This window comes from Mesoplodon mirus, assembly GCF_964341445.2.
Source record: "Mesoplodon mirus genome assembly, chromosome: 3".
In the NCBI taxonomy this organism is placed as follows: Eukaryota; Metazoa; Chordata; class Mammalia; order Artiodactyla; family Ziphiidae; genus Mesoplodon; species Mesoplodon mirus.
In genome coordinates, this window is record NC_138978.1 from 131,143,462 (window position 1) to 131,163,540 (window position 20,079).

At 36.7% G+C, this 20,079-nt stretch overlaps 1 protein-coding gene across 1 annotated transcript in view; it reads left to right on the forward strand.

Annotated features, from left to right (window-relative positions):
• The window catches only part of ADSS2 (adenylosuccinate synthase 2), a 40,849-nt gene extending 21,650 nt beyond the window's left edge, over positions 1–19,199 (forward strand). Inside the window, exons 5-13 of the mRNA XM_082612860.1 lie at positions 3,915–3,981; positions 4,230–4,337; positions 5,353–5,434; positions 8,566–8,692; positions 9,972–10,126; positions 11,261–11,385; positions 12,677–12,774; positions 16,493–16,642; positions 18,046–19,199. Coding sequence (XP_082468986.1) covers positions 3,915–3,981; positions 4,230–4,337; positions 5,353–5,434; positions 8,566–8,692; positions 9,972–10,126; positions 11,261–11,385; positions 12,677–12,774; positions 16,493–16,642; positions 18,046–18,098 — 965 coding nt within the window. The 3' untranslated portion in view covers positions 18,099–19,199. The remainder of the gene's footprint in view (positions 1–3,914; positions 3,982–4,229; positions 4,338–5,352; positions 5,435–8,565; positions 8,693–9,971; positions 10,127–11,260; positions 11,386–12,676; positions 12,775–16,492; positions 16,643–18,045) is intronic.
• Positions 19,200–20,079: the final 880 nt, after the last annotated feature.

Genomic DNA, 20,079 nt, shown 5'->3' on the forward strand with positions numbered 1-20,079 from the left:
TTTGGGATTTGATATTTTGAATATTATCTCCACTATTAGCTTATGAGCTATACCTCTTGTTTTATGAATTTTGGAAGTTGCTCTAGGGTTTATAGTCTGCATCTTTAAATTTCTCATGATCTACCTTAAAATAATGTAACATTTAACCTAAGGTCCTTACAACAAAATGCTTGCATTTCCTTGTAAAGTCCTTTGTGTTATTATTGTCATACATTTCATGTCTACACTGTTATAAACTCCACAATACATTGTTAATATTTTTGCTTTAAACAATCAATTTTCCTTTAAAGAAATTTAAAAATGACTAAGTTGTTGGCCAATCTTTACATTAGCATACTTAAGCAAGTATGCAAAGAACTATCTATTACATCATAATTGTGCCCCTTCCCATTGAATCTCATAACAAAATTTTAATATAAGAGATGTTTATTGAGGAAAAGAGACCTGAGAAATGACTGGGAGTTTGAAATTTTTTTAAGCATTTGAAATCCAAGGTTTGCTGGGTGTCTGTCCTTTGATTCAACAGCTATCGGAAGCCTACTCTATGTCAGGTGTGGTGTTAGGCACTGAGGATTCAGAAGTAGAAAAGATAAAAGTCCCTTAATGGAGCTATAGTAGGGAACACAGGTATGTAATGTACCATGGTATATAGTGATACATTCTGAGGAGAAAAAGTAAATCAGAGAAAGGAGACCGGTAGTGTCAGGCATTTGGAGGAGTTGGGTGGGGAGCTATAATTTTAGATAAAGTGGCCAGGGAGGTTTCACTGAGAAGATGACATTTGAGTAAAAACCTGAAGGAGATGCAGGATGAATAAGGTCTGGAGATACGCTGTACAATCTTGAGTTGTAGATTACAATACTGTATTGTGACTTAAAGTGGTCATATTAAAAGAAAAAAAAAACTTAAAAAAAAAAAGACCTGAGAAGGTGTGAGAAGCAAGCAAAGTGGATATTACATGTCCTGAGGCTCACACTGGACACTTTAATACAGTATAAAAATAGTGTTAATAAAACTTAACTCTGATAATTAAAAAATAATAAGATGGTATTAATAAAACTTAATTACTGAAGGTACACAATTGTCTTTAATTTAAAAAATTAGACTGAATCCCCAAGGTGGCATTTTGTGTTTTCAGTATCTAGGCTGTAGAGAATGGAAGAGATTATTCGAGCAACTTTAGACAAAGACTGTTCTTTTAAAAACGGTAGTTGTGGTGGTATTAAGGCTCCATGCCATGATGAAGCTTCATGAAAGTGATGATTCTGATTGTACTCATAGCTTCCTGGAAACTAGAAAAACCTAAGAAAACATTAGCTCTACGGCAAGGTACTTGGTTCACCTGCTTTCCAACAACTATTTGTGATCTGCCAGTTGCCTCTGTAACTTCTTTGAACATAAAAAATAAAACATGCTGAAATGCAAATGCTTTTTTATTCAAAAGAAGTGGTGTACTCCAAGGTCTCAATCTTGTCCTAACTGATTTGCAAAGTCTGAGTTTAGTGAAACAGCTCTTAAGAACTATTCTGGCCTCTCAAACATAGATGAGAAAGGCTAGGCTGGGCACCAAAATAGGAACATCGTAATGAACTAATCGTTATAGTATATAATAGCGATCTATTGGCCAAGGTTTAGAATCCATGTCATAGAAAAAAGTAAACATTTTAACATACCACATAATATAGAAGGTGTGGCACAAATGGTATACACATATTTTACTCCTTTAATCAGCATGTACCTTATTATACAGAGCCTTCTAGTACCTGAAAAGGGTACTGTGTTAACCAAGGAGGTGAAAGACCTGTACACTGAAAACTATAAGACAGTGATGAAAGATACTGAAGAAGAAACAAATAAATGGAAAGATATTCCATGGTTATGAATTGGAAGAATTAATATTGTTAAAATGTTTGTACCACCCAAAGCACTGTACAGATTCAGTGCATTTGGAATTCAGTGTGTTCGGTTACATTGGAATTCAGTGCAATTCCAATGGCATTTTCCACAGAAATAGAAAAAACAATTGTGAAGTTTGTATGGAACCACAAAAGACCCAAAAATAGCCAAAGCAATCTTGAGAAAGAATAAAGCTGCAGGCATTATGCTCCCTGATTTCAAATTATATTACAAAGCTATAGTAATTTAAAAAACAGTATGGCTTTGGCATAAAAACAGACACACAGATCAATGGAATGGAATAAGGAGCTCCAAAATAAACCCACACATATGTATTCAATTAATTTACAACAAAGGAGCCAAGAATATACAATGGGGAAGGGATAGTCTTTTCAATAAATGGTGTTGGGAGAATTAGAGTGCTACATGCAAAAGAATGAAACTGGATCACTATCTTAGGCTATACACGAAAACTAACTCAAAATGAGATTAAAGACTTGAACCTAAGACCTGAAACCATAAAACTCATAGAAGAAAACATAGATGCTAAGCTCCATAACACTGGTCTTCATAATGATTTTTTTTTTTTAAATTTAACACTGAGAGCAAAGGCAACAAAAGCAAAAATAATCAAATGGGATTACATCAAACTAAAAAAACTTTTGTACAGCAAGGGAAACCATCAACAATATGAAAAGGCAAGCTACAGAATGGAGAAATAGTTGCAAATCATATAGCTGATAAGGGGTTAATATCTAAAATATATAAAGAACTCATACAACACAAGAGAAAAAAACAATTTAAAAACGGAACAGAGGAACTGAACATACATTTTTCCACAGAAGACATTAAAGATCACCAACAGGTACATGAAGAAGTGCTCAACATCACTAATCATTAGGAAAGTACAAATCAAAATCACAATGAGATAATCACACTTGTCAGAATGTCATCAAAAAGACAAGAGATATGGGCTTCCCTGGTGGCGCAGTGGTTGAGAGTCTGCCTGCCGATGCAAGGGACATGGGTTCGTGCCCCAGTCCGGGAAGATCCCACATGCCACAGAGCGGCTGGGCCCGTGAGCCATGGCCGCTGAGCCTGCGCGTCCGGAGCCTGTGCTCCACAACGGGAGAGGCCACAACAGTGAGAGGCCCGTGTACTGCAAAAAAAAAAAAAAAAAGACGAGATAACAGGTGTTGGTGAGGATGTGCACTGTTGGTGGGAATGTAAATTCATGTAATCTGGGGAAAACAGTACAGAGAGGGAAGGGGAGGAGGAGAGGGAGAGAGAAGAGAGAAGGCATAGAGTCTTATTCAGACGGGAAAAGCATATGGCTTGGAGCCAAGGACTTAAAAGAATGCCTGTATGATGGTATGGGAGGGCAGAAAGGGGGCAGAGCACAGTGTAAGATGAAAGGGCACAGACTATACAAGGAGCCCATGTAAAATAGTTTTGTCTTTTCCTTTTAAGCGTTAGAAAGATACAGAGTTTTAAAGACAACAGTGGTGATATATCTGTGTCTTGGAAAGATGACTGTGGCTGCATTAAAACGTAGGAATTAGAGGTGTCCAAGAGTGGAAATAGGTACACTCATTAGGAGGCTACAGCTTTAGTAAGAGATGATGGAAGCTTGGGACCAGTGAGGAAAAGGAAGATAATTAACATGATCCCAAGATTTCTGGAGTCCAGAACTTTAAGAGGATATCTTAGTAAACTGAGCTTTATAGAATTGTAGGGTAGGGTACTCCAGAATTACTCTCTTAAGGACTCATTTTTAAAAATAGAATAGATTGCAATATATAGGAATGATCAGGCATATTTTCATATTAATATACCAGTTAGCATTATCATCTTCACTCCCACCATTATTGTTGCTTTTTAAAATGTATCCATTCAATTTGTCATAAAGAAATTAGGCTTAAGGAATTTATAACTTCAGTAATTTAAAATGCAATATATGTTGCTTTCCTGTATTACTTTTGTCTCAACAACAACTGATTTTGTTTTTTCCTCCTCAGTATTTGATTTTCATCAAGCGGCTGATGGTATCCAGGAACAACAGAGACAAGAACAAGCAGGAAAAAAGTATGGGTTTGTGTGTGTGTGTGTATGTGCAGTTTAAGCATATCTAGTCTTTTTTGTTTAAATTTTACGCCAGAAGTTTAAGAAAAATAACTATTAGGATATCCTGTTTAGATTTCAGAGAAAATCAATAAGACTGTGAAAATAAACTTAAAGGAAATAGCATAAAAATTTCATTCTTTGTGTTGATCTGACCATAAGAACTGCATCTTTCTTTTCTAACTCAGAGCTTGTTTTGATTTATTTTTAAGTTTGGGTACCACAAAGAAGGGCATTGGCCCAGTTTATTCTTCCAAAGCTGCTCGGAGTGGACTCAGGATGTGTGATCTTGTTTCTGACTTTGATGGCTTCTCTGAGAGGTAACTACCTTGTATTTCAAAATGGAAAGAGCAAATGGATTTTTAGGATTTTTAAAACCCAATATGCAGATTGATAAAAATCAGTATTCTAGTTGAGTAGTGGTAGTTGGCTTTTTTGTTTCATTTGAAATATTAAAGTTATTTTTTATTACATTTGAATTGGTCCTTAATTTGAAATTAACTTCACAAAAACAACATTATGTTGATATCATATCAGTACCTCAGAAAGACAAAGCCAAAATTATATTTAAGGATTGGAGTTTGGAATGTTTTACTGAGAAATAGAGATGCTTCCAGGGGGATGTGGCAGTGCTGTGGTGGGGTCACTACAGCCTAGGGTCCTCGGATTTTCAGGTCTAAAGACGCTGTTGTGTCCTCCCACCTGGAAATAATTAGGCTCTCAGGCACTGGTGAACTACTGCTATCAAGCTCACCTTGAAAAATAGAAATGCCCCATTGACACTTAATCTCTGTAGAAAAATCTCCATGGGAAACCTGATAATCATCCGAAAACTGTATGGTGACTCAGTGATGAGGTGTTAGTTGGTCACATCTAATAACAGATGGCATCAAAGATCACTCGCTGTATCCATTTTCAGTCAGCAGTTTGTCTGCACTGTTAGGACACCTCCACTGAGAATACTGGAGGCAAATTGCTAACGCCTGCCTCTGTCTCTCTTAAAAGTGTCATTTTAGACCATCTCCTTTTGTCTTTCATGCAGTGCAATATAGTTAATTCGATTTAAGTCTTGTGGTTACAGATTTCAGTCATTCCCTGCTCCTCCCACCCCTCACCTTAATTATATTGTTGATATCCCTATCAGTAGAAAATATTTTGAGTGTATCATTTATTCACATGACTGATCTTCTTTATTAGATTCTATTTCTCAGAGTGTAACTTCAGTTTGGGGATTGTTATTAAGACCACTTATCTCTGGAAACCATTTGAATCAAATGAAATTATTCAGAATATTTTTAAACAGAGCTGAGGTCTTGATTTATCTATATTTTTCAGGTTCAAAGTTTTGGCTAACCAGTACAAATCTATATACCCCACTTTGGAAATAGACATTGAAGGTGAATTACAAAAACTCAAGGTAATGCTTTCTGACATTTATAATGTCCTTTTTAAAACTCGTTTGCCAAATTGGCATCTAGATCTTTCATTCATTCAGTCTTTGTATTAGGAACTGAAAATATAAGGTTGAAGAACATGTGGTTAATAAGTGCCACACAGATATGTATAAAGTATTATAGGTAAGAAATGGTGAAGTGAATTTGTAATTTTAAGTCTAAAAGCATATAGCCTAAAAGGATGTGGCATGTTTGAGTAACTTTACATGATGTAGCTTAAACAAAATATTGAGTGGGGAGCAGGGAGCAAGAATAAAGTACCTGAAAATAAAGTTAGACAAGTAGGGAGCAAATCATAGGTCTTATGCTGGTCTTATATGCAGTGATAGGGAGTTTAGCTATTGAATAATTTTTGAGCAGAAAAAAAAGACTAGCTTTGTGTTATATAAAAGTCACTCATAGGAATTTGGGGGATAGATCAACAAAGGGACAAGTAAGAGATGATAACTTATAAAACTAACCAGCCCATTTAGGACTGGTACCCCATAGGGTCAATTTCTTTAGCACTGTACTCTTAAGAGACAAGTAAGGTAATTGGCCAAAGATTAGGCCCACAGCTGGTGCCTGAGTTAGTCAGTAGTCAAGTTGCCTATCCTCTCCACCCTTCCATTTCCAAAATCTTTGGTGAGTTTCAAGCTGCTTCTCGTGTGTCTGATTGTCACTCTTAAATAAGTATGACATCAATTCCAGAACTGAATAGGAATTTACATACCTGATATGTCTTTTTAGAATTGTTGCAGGCCTTAGGCCTAGCCACTCACTGAATTTCTTAAAAAAAAATGACCTCCAAGGAACATTATAAATGTTAGGTATTTGGATTTCAGTGTATGGATTGTTGCTTGGAATAGACTGCCATTTTGTTTTCATTCTGTCATGCAACAAATATTTTAAATTTATTACTAGCAACTTGGAAATATTTACGTGCTAAAGTACGGGTCTATCTTTTCAATTCTATTTTATACATGTTCCGAATGAAAGTAAAGTAGGTGAATAATAATGACCAGAATTAGGTAAGAAGATTCTTAATAGGTGATAAACAATATTCCCCCCTTATCCTTGGTTTCACTTTTCATGGTTTCAGTTTCCCATGGTCAACTGCAAAACAACTCATAAGTTTTAAATTTGAGACTTTCTGAGTAGTGTGATGAAATCTCTTGCTGTTCTGCTCCATCCTGCCCAAGATGTCAGTCATCCCTTTGTCCAATGCATCCCACCCATTAGTCACTTAGCAGCCATTTCACTTATCAGATTGACTGTCATAGTATCACAGTGCTTATATTCAAGTGACCCTTATTTTACTTACTAACGGTCCCAAAGCACAAGAGTTGTGATGCTGGCAATTTGGATACACCAAAGAGAAGCCGTACAGTGCTTCCTTTAAGTGAAAAGGTGAACGTTCTCAACTTAATCAGGAAAGAGAAAAAATCATATGCTGAGTTGGTAAGGTCTACAGTAAGAATGAATCTTCTTCTATGCATGAAATTGTGAAGAAGGAAGAAGAACTTTGTGCTAATTTTGCTGTTGAACCTCAAACTGCAAAAGTATAACAGTGCATAAGTGCTTAGGATGAAAAAGACATTAAATCTGTACAGTAAGATATTTTGAGGGAGAGAGAGGCCATATTTATGTAACTGTTATTACAGTATATTGTCATAATTGTTATATTTTATTATTGGTTATTGTTGTTAATCTCTTACTGTGCTGAATTTATAAATTAAACATTATCATAGGTATGTATGTATAGGAAAAAACACAGTATGTATACAGTTTGGTACTCTCTGTGGTTTCAGGCATCCCCTGGGGGTCTTGGAACATATCCCCCTAGGATAAGGGGGGGACTACTATATGTTGAGCCAAGACTTTAAGGAACAAGGGTTGTGATGAATGGTATGGTCATTTCAGGCATTAAAAAAAAAGGACTAAAACAGGAAGAAGCATGAGATTGGGGACTAGAGCCGAGGGGGGAATTATATTTTCATCAATAGGTATAACATACTCAGGTGAGTTCATGAGTGGATCTTGGAATTTCCATACTAGTCTGGCTAAATATTTAAACATGGTTGAAACTAGCTTTTATTGTAGTTATACTATAAGCCTTGGGGAAACTCTTGTTTATATTATATTTTTAATTGAATTCCTAAAATTAAGCAGTATTATTAATACTTTAAACGTGTTTTGAGAAAGTTTTATCATGTTTGTGTGTATGTTAGTATTTGATATTATCTACTAGTAATACTGCTAAGGTATTTTACTGTAATGGAATACAATGGGAAAAGAATAAAAGAATATTAGTCAATTACTGATACTTGCATGCTTGGCAGTGTCACTTGTGGCCTTCACATTTTGAGAAAAACCTTGATGCAGCTTATGGTTATATGGGCTATAAATGCTGCTTTTCTAATACCTACAAAATATAAAAGCATAATGTAATATATTCAGTTCTTGTTTATTTTCCTGAAAGCTGGTTTATGAAGTATGAGTACTTGGCTATTCGGAAGATTGTCATCATTATTTGCAGTGAGGTTAAAATAGAACCTTTGGGGCTTCCCTGGTGGTGCAGTGGTTGAGAGTCTGCCTGCCGATGCAGGGGACACGGGTTCGTGCCCCAGTCCAGGAAGATCCCACATGCCGCGGAGCGGCTGGGCCTGTGAGCCATGGCCGCTGGGCCTGCGCATCCGGAGCCTGTGCTCTGCAATGGAAGAGGCCACAACAGTGAGAGGACTGTGTACCACAAAAAAAAAAAAAAAAAAAAAAAAAAAAATATATATATATATATATATATAGAGAGAGAGAGAGAGAGAGAGAGAGAGAGAGAGGGAGAGAGAGAGAGAGAGAGAGAGAGAGAGAGAGAGAACCTTTGAATTTCATTGTATCTCTACTTTTCTTGAAATAGTATCTCTTTTCTGGTTCTGGAGAATCAGCATGAGAGACCAAAGCCAATCCAAATGTTGCAGTAGGGTGAGCACTGTCACCAATCCCTTTCTACTTTGCATTTGTCAGTTTTCACTGTCAAAGTCAGGTAATTTTTACTCGTATTGGTTTCATTGTAAATTTATTAGTATATGTTGAACTTGGTTTTTGTCTTTGTACATAGAGTTATATGGAAAGGATTAAACCAATGGTGAGAGATGGAGTTTATTTCCTATATGAGGCTCTCCATGGACCACCAAAGAAAATCTTGGTAGAAGGTGCGAATGCAGCACTACTAGATATTGATTTTGGTAAGTGAGATATGATTTATGGGGAGCTTAACTGAGTCCTAAATTGCTTAAGATATAAATAATTAACGTTAGCATTAAAGGATTTTAAAATAAGGCTTTTCGCTTGTATATTCAGGAATGATGAAAGTTTGTCATCTTATACTAACCCTTTTTTTAAAAGAGGAATATTTTGTGTTAAGTTCTGCAGTTCATTAGAAAAATGAAATCACTATTTGGGTCAGTGGGTTTGGGTTTTTATAAAGTGTGATTTTTTGTTGTTGTTGTTTGGTTTATGGTTCAATTCCAGACCTCAGTTCCTTGGAACTGTAAGATGATTAGATGAATCCTTTGAAAGGACCTTTAATTCAGCCTTTTTAAAAAAATCAGAAGCGAATATACATTGTTATTAAACATGCACATTCTAAGATCTATGGAAGTCTGTTTAATTAACTCCCTGGACGTGAGATTCTGAGTGGATTTAGAGCATTTCCTCCACCTTCAAGAAGTTAATGCTATCGTCTTCAAACTGCTGCCTTTCTTGGCCTAATTTGTTGGCCTTTTCATCTAAACATGATCTTTCAGGATAAATCTGATTATTCTCAGCTCTTACTGACATTTCATTGGCTTTTGACTCCAAGTAAGCCAATTAAAGTGTATTTCTGTATAGTAGATATGTATTTTTGATACCATAATATGCCTATCCAATCTGGAAAGAAAGCAGTGTCTAATTAGCATAGTGAATAGTTTAAGTATGAAGAGGATCTTGGGGCCAGGGTTTGGGGAGGGGGGCAAGTACACCACTCTTTGCTTACTCTTGTCGTTTCTGGGATTATTCCCTGAAGACAGATGAAAAGGTCAGAAAATGCTGAATACCACAAAATTCTGAGTGTACTGTTGTCACTCCAGGTTGCTGGTGCACCTTAAATACTTGTATCAGGGGAGTAACATAAATTTGCTTTAAGCTAACAGGAGAGTGTTAAATATATATAAGTCTGCATAGTAGAATAACACCAGAGTTTTGGCATTAAATTATTTAGCAGTCTATTAGGTGAGTGCCTACCAGACAGAGCTGAGTACTTGCATGTACTCAAGGGGCCTCTCTCGTATAAGCACTACAGCTGTAGCTTAACCACCTATGTTCTTCTCTCTCTACAGACAAAAGGAATCAGGAATAAAACATTGAGGCTGTGACAGGGCGATTACAGTTATATTCTCAAATACCTAGAATATACTCAAATGCAGGATTTTTAAAATAATGTCTATCATTTATGTAGATTTTACTATTTGTTTCTATTTTTAGGAACTTACCCTTTTGTAACCTCTTCGAACTGTACAGTTGGAGGTGTTTGTACTGGCTTGGGTATGCCCCCTCAAAATGTTGGAGAAGTGTATGGAGTTGTGAAAGCTTATACAACTAGAGTTGGTATTGGCGCCTTTCCTACAGAGCAAGACAATGTGAGCCTATTTCTCAGTAAATCTAAGTTAGAAGTTTTAAAATAAAAGATCATGCTTTTTTTTCCCTTAATGAATTATTGTCTTCTGTGCATTTCACTTAATTTGCAAGAGTAATCAGAGCAACATTAAAGAAAATTATATACACCTTTATTGTTAGTGGCAGCAGACTGACAACAAAAGAGGAGGGATTAGTGGGTGCTTAAAGGTAATTGTAATTGCAAGGCTAAGTGACAGGTGGGTTTATGAAGGGGATTAAGATGGTAGAGGAGAAAGACGCTAAAAATAACAACTGTCTTTCACCAAGAGCTTATTAGGAGTCAAGATTGAGGAAAATGATCTCCAGACACTGTCTAATCATAGCCGACACTTACTTGGTGGTGACTTCGGGCCAGGCACTGTTTAATTGCTGTAAACTTAGAAGCTCTTTGGATCCTCACAACAACTCTGGGAGCTGGGTCCTATTACCGTCCCCATTCTACACATGGGGAAACTGAGGCATGGAGAGCTGAAGTAACTCGCCCAAGGCCACACAGATAGACAAGGCTGGAATTCAAACCTGACAGAGCAACATATTAATTATAATTATGTCAGAATACGTGAGGTAATGAAATGATGGCTTTAATCAGAAAGCTGTAAATTAAGGAACAGATAGATCATAGATGGGAAAATTAGGTTGTAGGGAGTGGCTGTAGCTTAGAACTTTGAGCATTGTTTTCAACCTCAGTTCTCTTCAAAAGGACATTGTGATAGCAACCACTAGATAAGAGTTTGCCTTGTGGTTTTCAGGAAAATCATCAAACTAAAGTTCTTAGAACAAATTGACCTAACTTATCTATTTTAATAAATACTTAACTAACAACTTAGTTTTTAATATGCAGCATTTAATGTAACATAACATAAAAAATGTTCTTGGTTTTAAAATAGTGGTAAAAAGGGAAGCCAAAAGTGGATCTATCTCAAATAATGCCTCCCTCACATAAAATCTATCATCTCTGTGGAATTCTATCCTCAACTTATTTTCTGAAAGATGTTTATCTCTAAGAAACTTTGCCTTGTTATATGATCTTAAGTATACTTCTACTAGATTTAGAGCATTGGTATTCTCGTCCTAAGGTTTTATTTTCTGTTTCTTAGGAAATTGGAGAATTATTACAAACAAGGGGTAGAGAGTTTGGTGTAACTACTGGAAGGAAAAGACGGTGTGGCTGGTTGGACCTTGTTTTGCTCAAATATGCTCACATGATTAATGGATTTACTGCGTGAGTATTCTTAGAAACATTTATTTCATAAATGACAATTCATGACCACAGGTTAAATTTTGTGGAGTGCACACTAGAGGTAGTGCACTAATAGAAAAATTTCACTCTTTAGACCCCAAATGAAATTGCAGTGCAGGGTAGAAGTGGACCAGGATATAGGGGAAGGGTACATAAGGAGAGGGACCCCAGGTTTTTTTCCTAGACATCCAAGGTTGGGAGAAAAGAATCGCGATACTCTTACATGCATATAAGTATAGAGGGAAGTAAGACAGGCAGGTAGAAAGGTAGGTAGATAGATAGATGGAGTAACAGAGTATATATACAGAGGGGAGGCAGTATAACAGTGGTTTAGTGGATGAGCTTGAGAGACGTCTGACTTCTGGATTCAAATCTCAGATCCATGCATTATGCTGTGTGACTTTGGGCAAGTTGATCTTTCTGTGCCTTTTTCATCATCTTTAAAATCTAGATAATAATACTATCTACTTCAAAAGGGTATTTTGAAAACTAGATGAGAGCATATAGCATGCTGCATGGCACACTAAAAATGCTCTGTAAAAGTTGTTATTAACACATACACATAAGTAAATGTAAAAATGTATTCATGTTTGTATTAATTACGCTTAATTTCTAGCAAATAACAGAATAAAGGATAAAAAAGTAATGTGTGGGCAAGAATCTCAAACCTAGTATTTTATCTAATTGCTATAGATCTTCCTGTAAAACTCTGTTTTTCTGTCAGTTTATTGGGAGATTTTGATGTATCTTGAAGAGGTCCTTGATGTGGTTTCCTCACTCTCCTTTGACAATTTCTGACCAGAAGGGTGGAATTGATGGTAAGGAGAGTGAAGAAATGAGGATTGATAGCATATGTGTAAATGTACATGTATCTTGTCATCCATGTGGAATAGTCAGTTTTGCTGTGTCCCACAGCCATAAGATGCATCCTTTACTCCAGACAGCCCTCTATGGATATGTGTTGGTTGATCCTGAGAAACTAAGCAAGAGGATGTGGATCTATCAAAGAGTGAAAATCTACTATAATTATTAGAAAAGTAACCCGCTAGTAGATCAGTTAAGTCATTGTTTTTATTATGAGGAAAAATTACATCAGTATATTGCCCTGTAGTGTTTTATGTGTGGCATGCTTTAAAATATAATCCTAACCAGTTTTCAGAATTGCTTTGGAACTGTTAGCTTTGTATGAATTTTCCTTTACTCCCTTATCAAGTTAGTTGTTAGGGCCTTTAAGAATTTGCTATTTTAATGTCACCTTTTCTTCCAAAATTAGGTTGGCACTTACCAAATTGGATATTTTGGACATGTTTACGGAAATCAAAGTTGGAGTTGCATACAAGTTAGATGGTGAAATTATACCTCATTTCCCAGGTACTCTTTTTTTTAGGCTGTGTATAAGGAGTATTATTTGGTGTATGTATTAGAGCAATTCATAAAGCTCTTCTGTATAATTTATGATATATAGCCACAGACTTGATATGCCCTTTGTGAATAGTGCAAGTACATTCACTTACTAGCATTTGTTTCATAGCTGCTATGCATTTGGGTGCTGGGTCGCAGCAAGCATGTGCTCAAACTTAAAATAGGAAAGAAGAAACATGGTACCACTGAGCCCAGTTATGCTGCTCCGGAATCTTATCGTCCCTATTTTGAAAGTAACCTCTCTGTAGGCATTCCTCCCTTCCTTGAGAAATGTGAGACAGGAGAAAAGAGCCCTGCTTGTCAGGGTAAGTAGGCTCTTAATACATTAACCCACTATGTCCTTCAAGCCACAGGAATGATTTTTTTCTAACTTCTGTTCTGTGTCTAAAGTGGATGGATGTAGGGAGATTACCTACTTGAGGCGATGTGTTTTTTCAGGTGTATCTTTAGTTGTATGATTTCTTCAGTTACTCAGGAAGTTGCAAAAATGTTTCCAGCTTCCAGAAATAGAAACTGTTAAATTGTTTAGTCATCCTGTAAGACTAGAAATATGTCAAATGAAGGAATATTGACTAGCTTAATGGAACTTGGTAAGCTGGTAGGTTTTGTGACCAGTCCTTGGGAATTGAGGAGAGCTGCAAGTTCTTAGAAACATGTTTAAAGTCATTATTTTTTAGCTAACATCTGGACCATCTTCAGTTTGGTTTCTCTTGACTATTCTTTTCCTTGATTGTGGATCACTGTTTCTGTGTCTAATGACTTTTGGTTGAATATTGGACATTGTGGATAATATGTTGTAGAGACTTGGATTCTGTTGTCTTACTCTGAAGAGTATTGATTCTTTTTTTAGGGGACAGCTGAATTACTGGCTGATCATCCTGAACCTTGTATAGCTTGGTTTTATGCTTTGTTAGTATAGTTATGTGGAGAGCCCAAGGTGTTTCCCAGATCTCTCTAACCTAATGTGATACAGTCTCCAAATTGTCTCCTCTGTGGATCTTGGCAGAGCTTGGTTTTAGGCTTTGTTGGGGTGTTGAGGCGGGAGTCTGTAGTAGATTTCAATCTAAAGTATGGTTTTTACTTTTAATGAACAGCCTTTCGGTTGTCTCAGCTGGATGCCAGGAGAGTTAACAAGGTATAAAGAGATCTCTCCAATCTGGCAGTGCTGGAGCTCCAGTGTACCCTGTTCCTTCCCTTTTACCAGCACTGCTTGACCTCTAGAATCTTTGTCCCACTCAACTATGTGACAACTGCTATCTGGTAAGCCTCCCACGGTCCCATTCTTTGCATGTATGGTTGAACTTTAGCCACAGGACTTTCACACAGACTTCTGGGGGAGGTACCCTCTCTGTCTGTATAGCTCCCTCCTGTCTGACACTTAACCTTGATGATTCTAGCTACTTCAGCTTCCCTGAAATCGGATATCTTCCTTCTCACGTCAGTGGGACCACCATTCTCTACTGACTCCAGGGTCCTGACTTTCATTGATCAGGAAATTGTCCCTAGGCAGAGAGTTGAGTAGTTTCGGGAATTGCTTACGAGTTTTCTTTCTCTCAGAAACCACAGTTTGTGCTGCTTATTGACCACTGCCTGGAAAGAGTTGTCATATATTTTGTCCAGTTTTACAGTTATTTATGCTGGAAAAGTTCGTCTAGAACCATGTACTCCATCATGGCTGGAAGGAGAAGCCCCACTGAGTCTTCTGATTCCTTCTTCTATCATCTATCACAAACAGTTCTGACAGTATGGTTCACCACTTTCTCTAAGCATCCAAGAACATTCCTAGCAGTATGTTTCCATCACGTTTGTATCATGGATCATAGGAGAGAACTTCCATATCAATATACTCTCTTACTAAACTTTTTATTCCACCAACTGCAGGACCCCTTGATCCAGTACCTTTAAGATCCAGTTCCATACATACTTCTTTGGCTCCTGCTGGTAAATGCTGGCTCAGTCCTACAGATCCTTCAGAATGTAGCCCCTCTCCTCCTTTAGCAGGCCCCGTGCATCCTTGGCCAACTTATGTTGTACCTTGACCCTAGATATTGTCTGCTGGTCAGGAGGGGAGATAGAGGTAGGCCCTGACAGGGCCCCAAGCTGCCTTGCAAGACAGAGGCTTCTGCATCATCCTCAAGCAAAGGGAAACCTTCGTCTTTAACAGAAAGTAGTAGGCCATTCTGCAGGCCATCGGCGAATCTAGGGATTCAACCCGGATGTCTCATCCAAAGTCTCAGGGTCCCACTTTTTTCTCAAACAGGATCTGGCCTTGTCATAGCAGATTTGCTGGATTTGAGAATTCAGCTTTCTCTGGAGCTCTGCTGTCTGTATGATTGAGTCCTAAGCCTGATCCTCAGCTTTTCCTGCTCTCTGCTATAGGAGATGAGATTCTCTCTAGGTGTTTTCATTAATCTTTCATTGTGTTTCTCCAGTTCATGAACGGCATTCATCTAGAGCCGTTCAATTCCGTTGTTCCATTGTGCTCATTTCTCAGTGCTTCAGGTATTGCGAGTGCTTTACTTCCTACCGTGGCATCCCAGTTCACCTCCCATGAAAGTTTTAACAGTTGCACTACTATAACATGCCGGAGATTATCCATACTCTGTCTACCACTGGTGATCCTCCTCATTGCCAGCCAGCTAGCCAATGATCCAGCTTCAAGATCCGATCCCATTTTAGAGCCTTCTTCCTTATACCACTCCTGGTACCAACTGTCTTACTTTTGGTTCCCTGGGAAACAGACTCTCTGATATAGAGATGTACATGTAGATAGTTTGTTTGCAAGTGCTCTGAGCAACAACATCTGTAAGGGAGTGAGAGAAGAAGCGGGATTAGGCAGAGGGAGAAGTTGAACTGCAAAGAAGTTCCATGAAAAGCCCTTAGCTGATCTCATAGGGGAGCTCTGGGGCTAGAATAGTTTTTCAGAGTGGTCCCTAATTAAGGTAAGTAGTCAGGTCTTTTGTATCCCCACACTGACAAGTCACTGGATATGGGCTGCTCCAGGGAGACAGCTGGGGAGATTCTGAACTGTGAGTTCTCAGCAGGCAGTACTCCCATAGCTGGGGAGTGAGTGTCTGAATCCTGAAGAGGGAAATCTGGACAGTGTACCATAGCATCCACCATACTGTCTCTAGTCAAAGAAACTGTTCTTGTTTCAGCACCCTTTCGGTTTCTATTAGGGAATACAGAGAAACTGGTTAGGTGAGATAATGAAGAAAATTTCCAGCAAAGCCTGTGTATACATTCACAAAAACAATAGATTTCCCAGGTGACAGCAAATATGCAAACCTTCTTTCTGTGAGATTGCTGCCATTATACAGATCCACAATCCCTAATCCATAGTGTGGAAATCTAAAAAGCTCTAAAAGTGGAAAGTTGTGAATTTGGCACCAAAACTATTTGATGGCAAAACCTGACTTGAACTGATGTTATTAGAACTAATAATCTACCCACTTAGAGTGAATAATCCTGTTGCTGCAGAAATATGTTTAATTATAAAATACTAGATGGTGCACTGTTTTACCTTCCTAAATTCTGAAAAATTCTAAATTCCAAAAGGTATCTGGCTCTAAGTATAAGAGATTGCGAACCTATGATATATCAAAAAGTTGTTTGACAATAAGCAGTGTACACCATGGACAAATATACTTATTCCTTTAATGTTCAGCAAACCAAGAAGTCTTAAATAAAGTTGAAGTTCAATATAAGACTCTCCCAGGATGGAACACAGACATATCAAATGCAAGGACTTTTAAAGAACTACCTATTAATGCACAAAATTACGTTCGATTTATTGAAGATGAGCTTCAAATTCCAGGTAAATATAAATATTTTATGAAGAAGTATCTTTTTCTACTTTTGACTTAACTGTCTACTTTTGAAATAGGATAAAAAACAGATTATTACTTTATAGAGTGCTCACGATTTGCACAAATGCCCAGGAAATATAAAATAATTTTATTCCCTAGAGTAAATATAATCATCTTTCTCTAATCCTTCATATGCCTGAAGATAAGAGATTACCTCTCGCCCTTTTTGACCCTGCTTTTAATTCTCTGTTAGTCTGTTTTTTACCCTCTGACATTGATTCTTATTCCTTTCTCCCTCTTAATAACAAATCCTTTGTGTCTTTACCACCACCAAAAATGGTTTTTGGTATTTTTCATTTCGGGTTAAGCCACCCTTGAGAGTTGGGGGAGTTTCTTGACCAGATATTAGGAAATAATAGGTACAGAAAATAGGAAATTCAATTTTAAAAAATATAAGAATAAAGGATGAAACTCTTTATTAAAAAACAAATGTAAGCTGGCCAAGAGGTTAGGCATAACCAAGTTATGGCTATGACTAATTATGTGAAATCTTTCTTTTAAAACATTGCTTCTTTCCTTTTTTATGCACTGTTAGAGATTTCAGAGACAAAAAGTGAAGTGAGTGGGAAGTATCCTCTGTATAAAATCTGTTATGCACTTAATCTGATTTTGTATTGTTCGTTATATTTGTGGTTCATCTCCAAACATGAATCATGTTTTTCCGTATTGCTAGCTGTGTTTCCCAGCTTGAGATCAAATCTTGTAAGCATGTTTGCTCACTGCACTTAGTCAACATCTTTTGAAATATAAACAACAATGAATTTAACAATGACATCTGTAAAATGCCATAAAGTTTTACCCATGTGGTGCAGACAATTAGAGATTCCCCTAGACTGGTACAGTAGCCAAGTTCTCAGGCTGTGCAAGTTAAAACAGTATTCTTTTCCAGATATTTCTACTTTTTGTGAGATATGAAAGTTAGAGTGGTACTTCAGTGTCCTCTTAGTATGATCCATTTATCAAAGATGCTTATCTTTTCTAGTTAATTAGGAACTTGATGAAAGGTTCTTTAATCAAGTTAGGTCTCTGATTAAAGAACCTTTAGGTTCTTTAGGTCTCTGCTGGTTTGGGCCAGTATTTTACTATACTAATCTTTAGGAATGGAATAGTTGTAAATATTGTGTGATGAAAACAGGAAATAGTAAGGCAAACTACCCGTGCTAAATGTTGACTGCACATTCTGTTTATAAATTGGCATAATCTGCTAATAGAGAAAAAAAGATAGCAAAAGACACAGTGGGGAAAAGTTAAATGGTGACATTGAGAAAAGTGTGGGATCTTTTAATCTCAAAGATTGAATGTTATAAATGAATTAATACTATTCTTATACCATTTTTTTTTCCTCTCCCAGTTAAATGGATTGGTGTAGGTAAATCCAGAGAGTCTATGATTCAACTCTTTTAAGGATTTCCAAGTGATGCAAGAAACACTCCTTGAGAGGGGGGAAAGGACTTTCTTAAATATTTCATTTATGATCTACAAATTTCAAGAATAAAGACACTGAAGTGAGTTTTAAACCCTACAGTTGTTTCCAGTCTTGTAAGTTGGATGGCTGGTGTGGAGATGCACTTCGGCATTTTCCAGCGTCAGCTTCCTTAGCTGGCATAATTGCCGAATCATTTGTTGCTTCTGCTGCTCATGGTGCCACATTTTCTTTTAATGTTTAGTAATACTATGATCCATGTTGTTTGAAATCTAACAGAATTACTTTCAATGTAGTTTTTCTTCATTATTGTTATTGTGTGTTCATAGGTTTTACCTCTATTGAATGGTAAGAACAATTAATGCAGTTTTGCACAGATATTTTTACATTCTGATCATTCAGTTCTGTCATTGTAATCTTTGTTGTTCAAAAAAAATAAGAGAGGAGTCCTGTAAACGTTTGTAATGCTATAACTTCTGTTTAAATTGTGAACTGTTTATTTTCTGCTGAGACCATTGCAAATTTGAGCTTTGGTAGTGGGAGGGGGTTATATTCATGGGTCCTTTAATTTGTACAGAACACAAAACTTATTTCTCTCTGTAAATTATTTAACACATTGAACATTTAGTTAAATGTTCAAAGAGAAAAAGTGTTCCCTAAAACAGCAATTGTAATGTTAAAAAAAATTAGTCATTAAAAGATCTGTTGTGATATTTGGTGGATATTTTTCTTTAATTTCAGAGAATTCTGAAATGTAGTTTTCTTTTTTTATCTTACCATTATTTATAAGTCAAGTGGATTGTATTTCAACATCGTGCCTGCCAACATGCCTACAAAGTCATCTATAAGTGTCCAAATGAACCCAATTTGTTGATCGTAATGTTGATCATGCCTTTATTTCTTCTTGAAAAAAAAAAAAGAGGTGTTATTTTGACTATTTGGCTTAACATATTGTGTTGTAGATTATCCTTCAATGAACTATTTTAAATGTTTAAATTAGGTGCCACTTAAATTTATTTTATTATACCATCAATAGCTGATTAAAAAGAACCAACTATTTCTAGTATGTTTTGTGTATTGTATTTTTGTTCTGATGAGAGAAGTAATAGTAATACGACTAGTATATGTAAGAAAGAGTTTTATCTTTATAGTCTGGGGGTAAGGTGAGGAGAGAACAAAAATAGAATCTTTGAAAGGATCTAAATGTCTTTTATCTTCACTAGATATATTTTTATTAACAATTAGTTTTTAAAGTGCATTATCTTGGCTATAAGCATTGCATTATTGACACATTTTTAGTAATGGTTCAGAAGCAAATGTAAAGAACCCTCTCTTCAAGTCAGGAGTGGTCTTATTTTTGTACCAAAAGAGTGTAACCTTCCTATTTATGTTGATACACATTTACATGTTTTTGACTATTTTGAGTGATTCTCCTGTTTCTCTTTAAAAGTGAGCTGTTTGCTGATTAAACTGGTTGAGAGGATCTGTTCTTCAGATACAGTTCAGTCTTTAAAATCATAGACAACTGTATTAAAATAATCTTTGTTGAGCAAGTATATATGCCAGGTATTAGGTATGTGGGTGACAAGTACACAGTCTTTCTAAAGTTTATTGTAGTTAGGAAAGCATGCTAAACACACATATGCCAGGATGGAAAAGAACCAGAGTGCTGTGAAGGAGAACCTAACCTAAATTTGGAAAAGGTCAGAGAAGGCCTTCAGTAGAAATAGCATTTAAACAGTCCAAAAGGATAAGTGGCCGAAGTACAAAGTAGTCCATATGCAAAGACCCAGAGGCTGGAAATAATTTGGAAAGTTTGAGCAACTGAACAAAGTAAGTGAGGGGCTGGTGAGGCTGCTGAGGCTAATGAGGTTGGCAAGAAAAACTGGGTGGAAGGTGATGCCAAACAACCAAACCATGTAGGCCAAAATGTATACATATGCTTTAGGAGGCATAATGAGA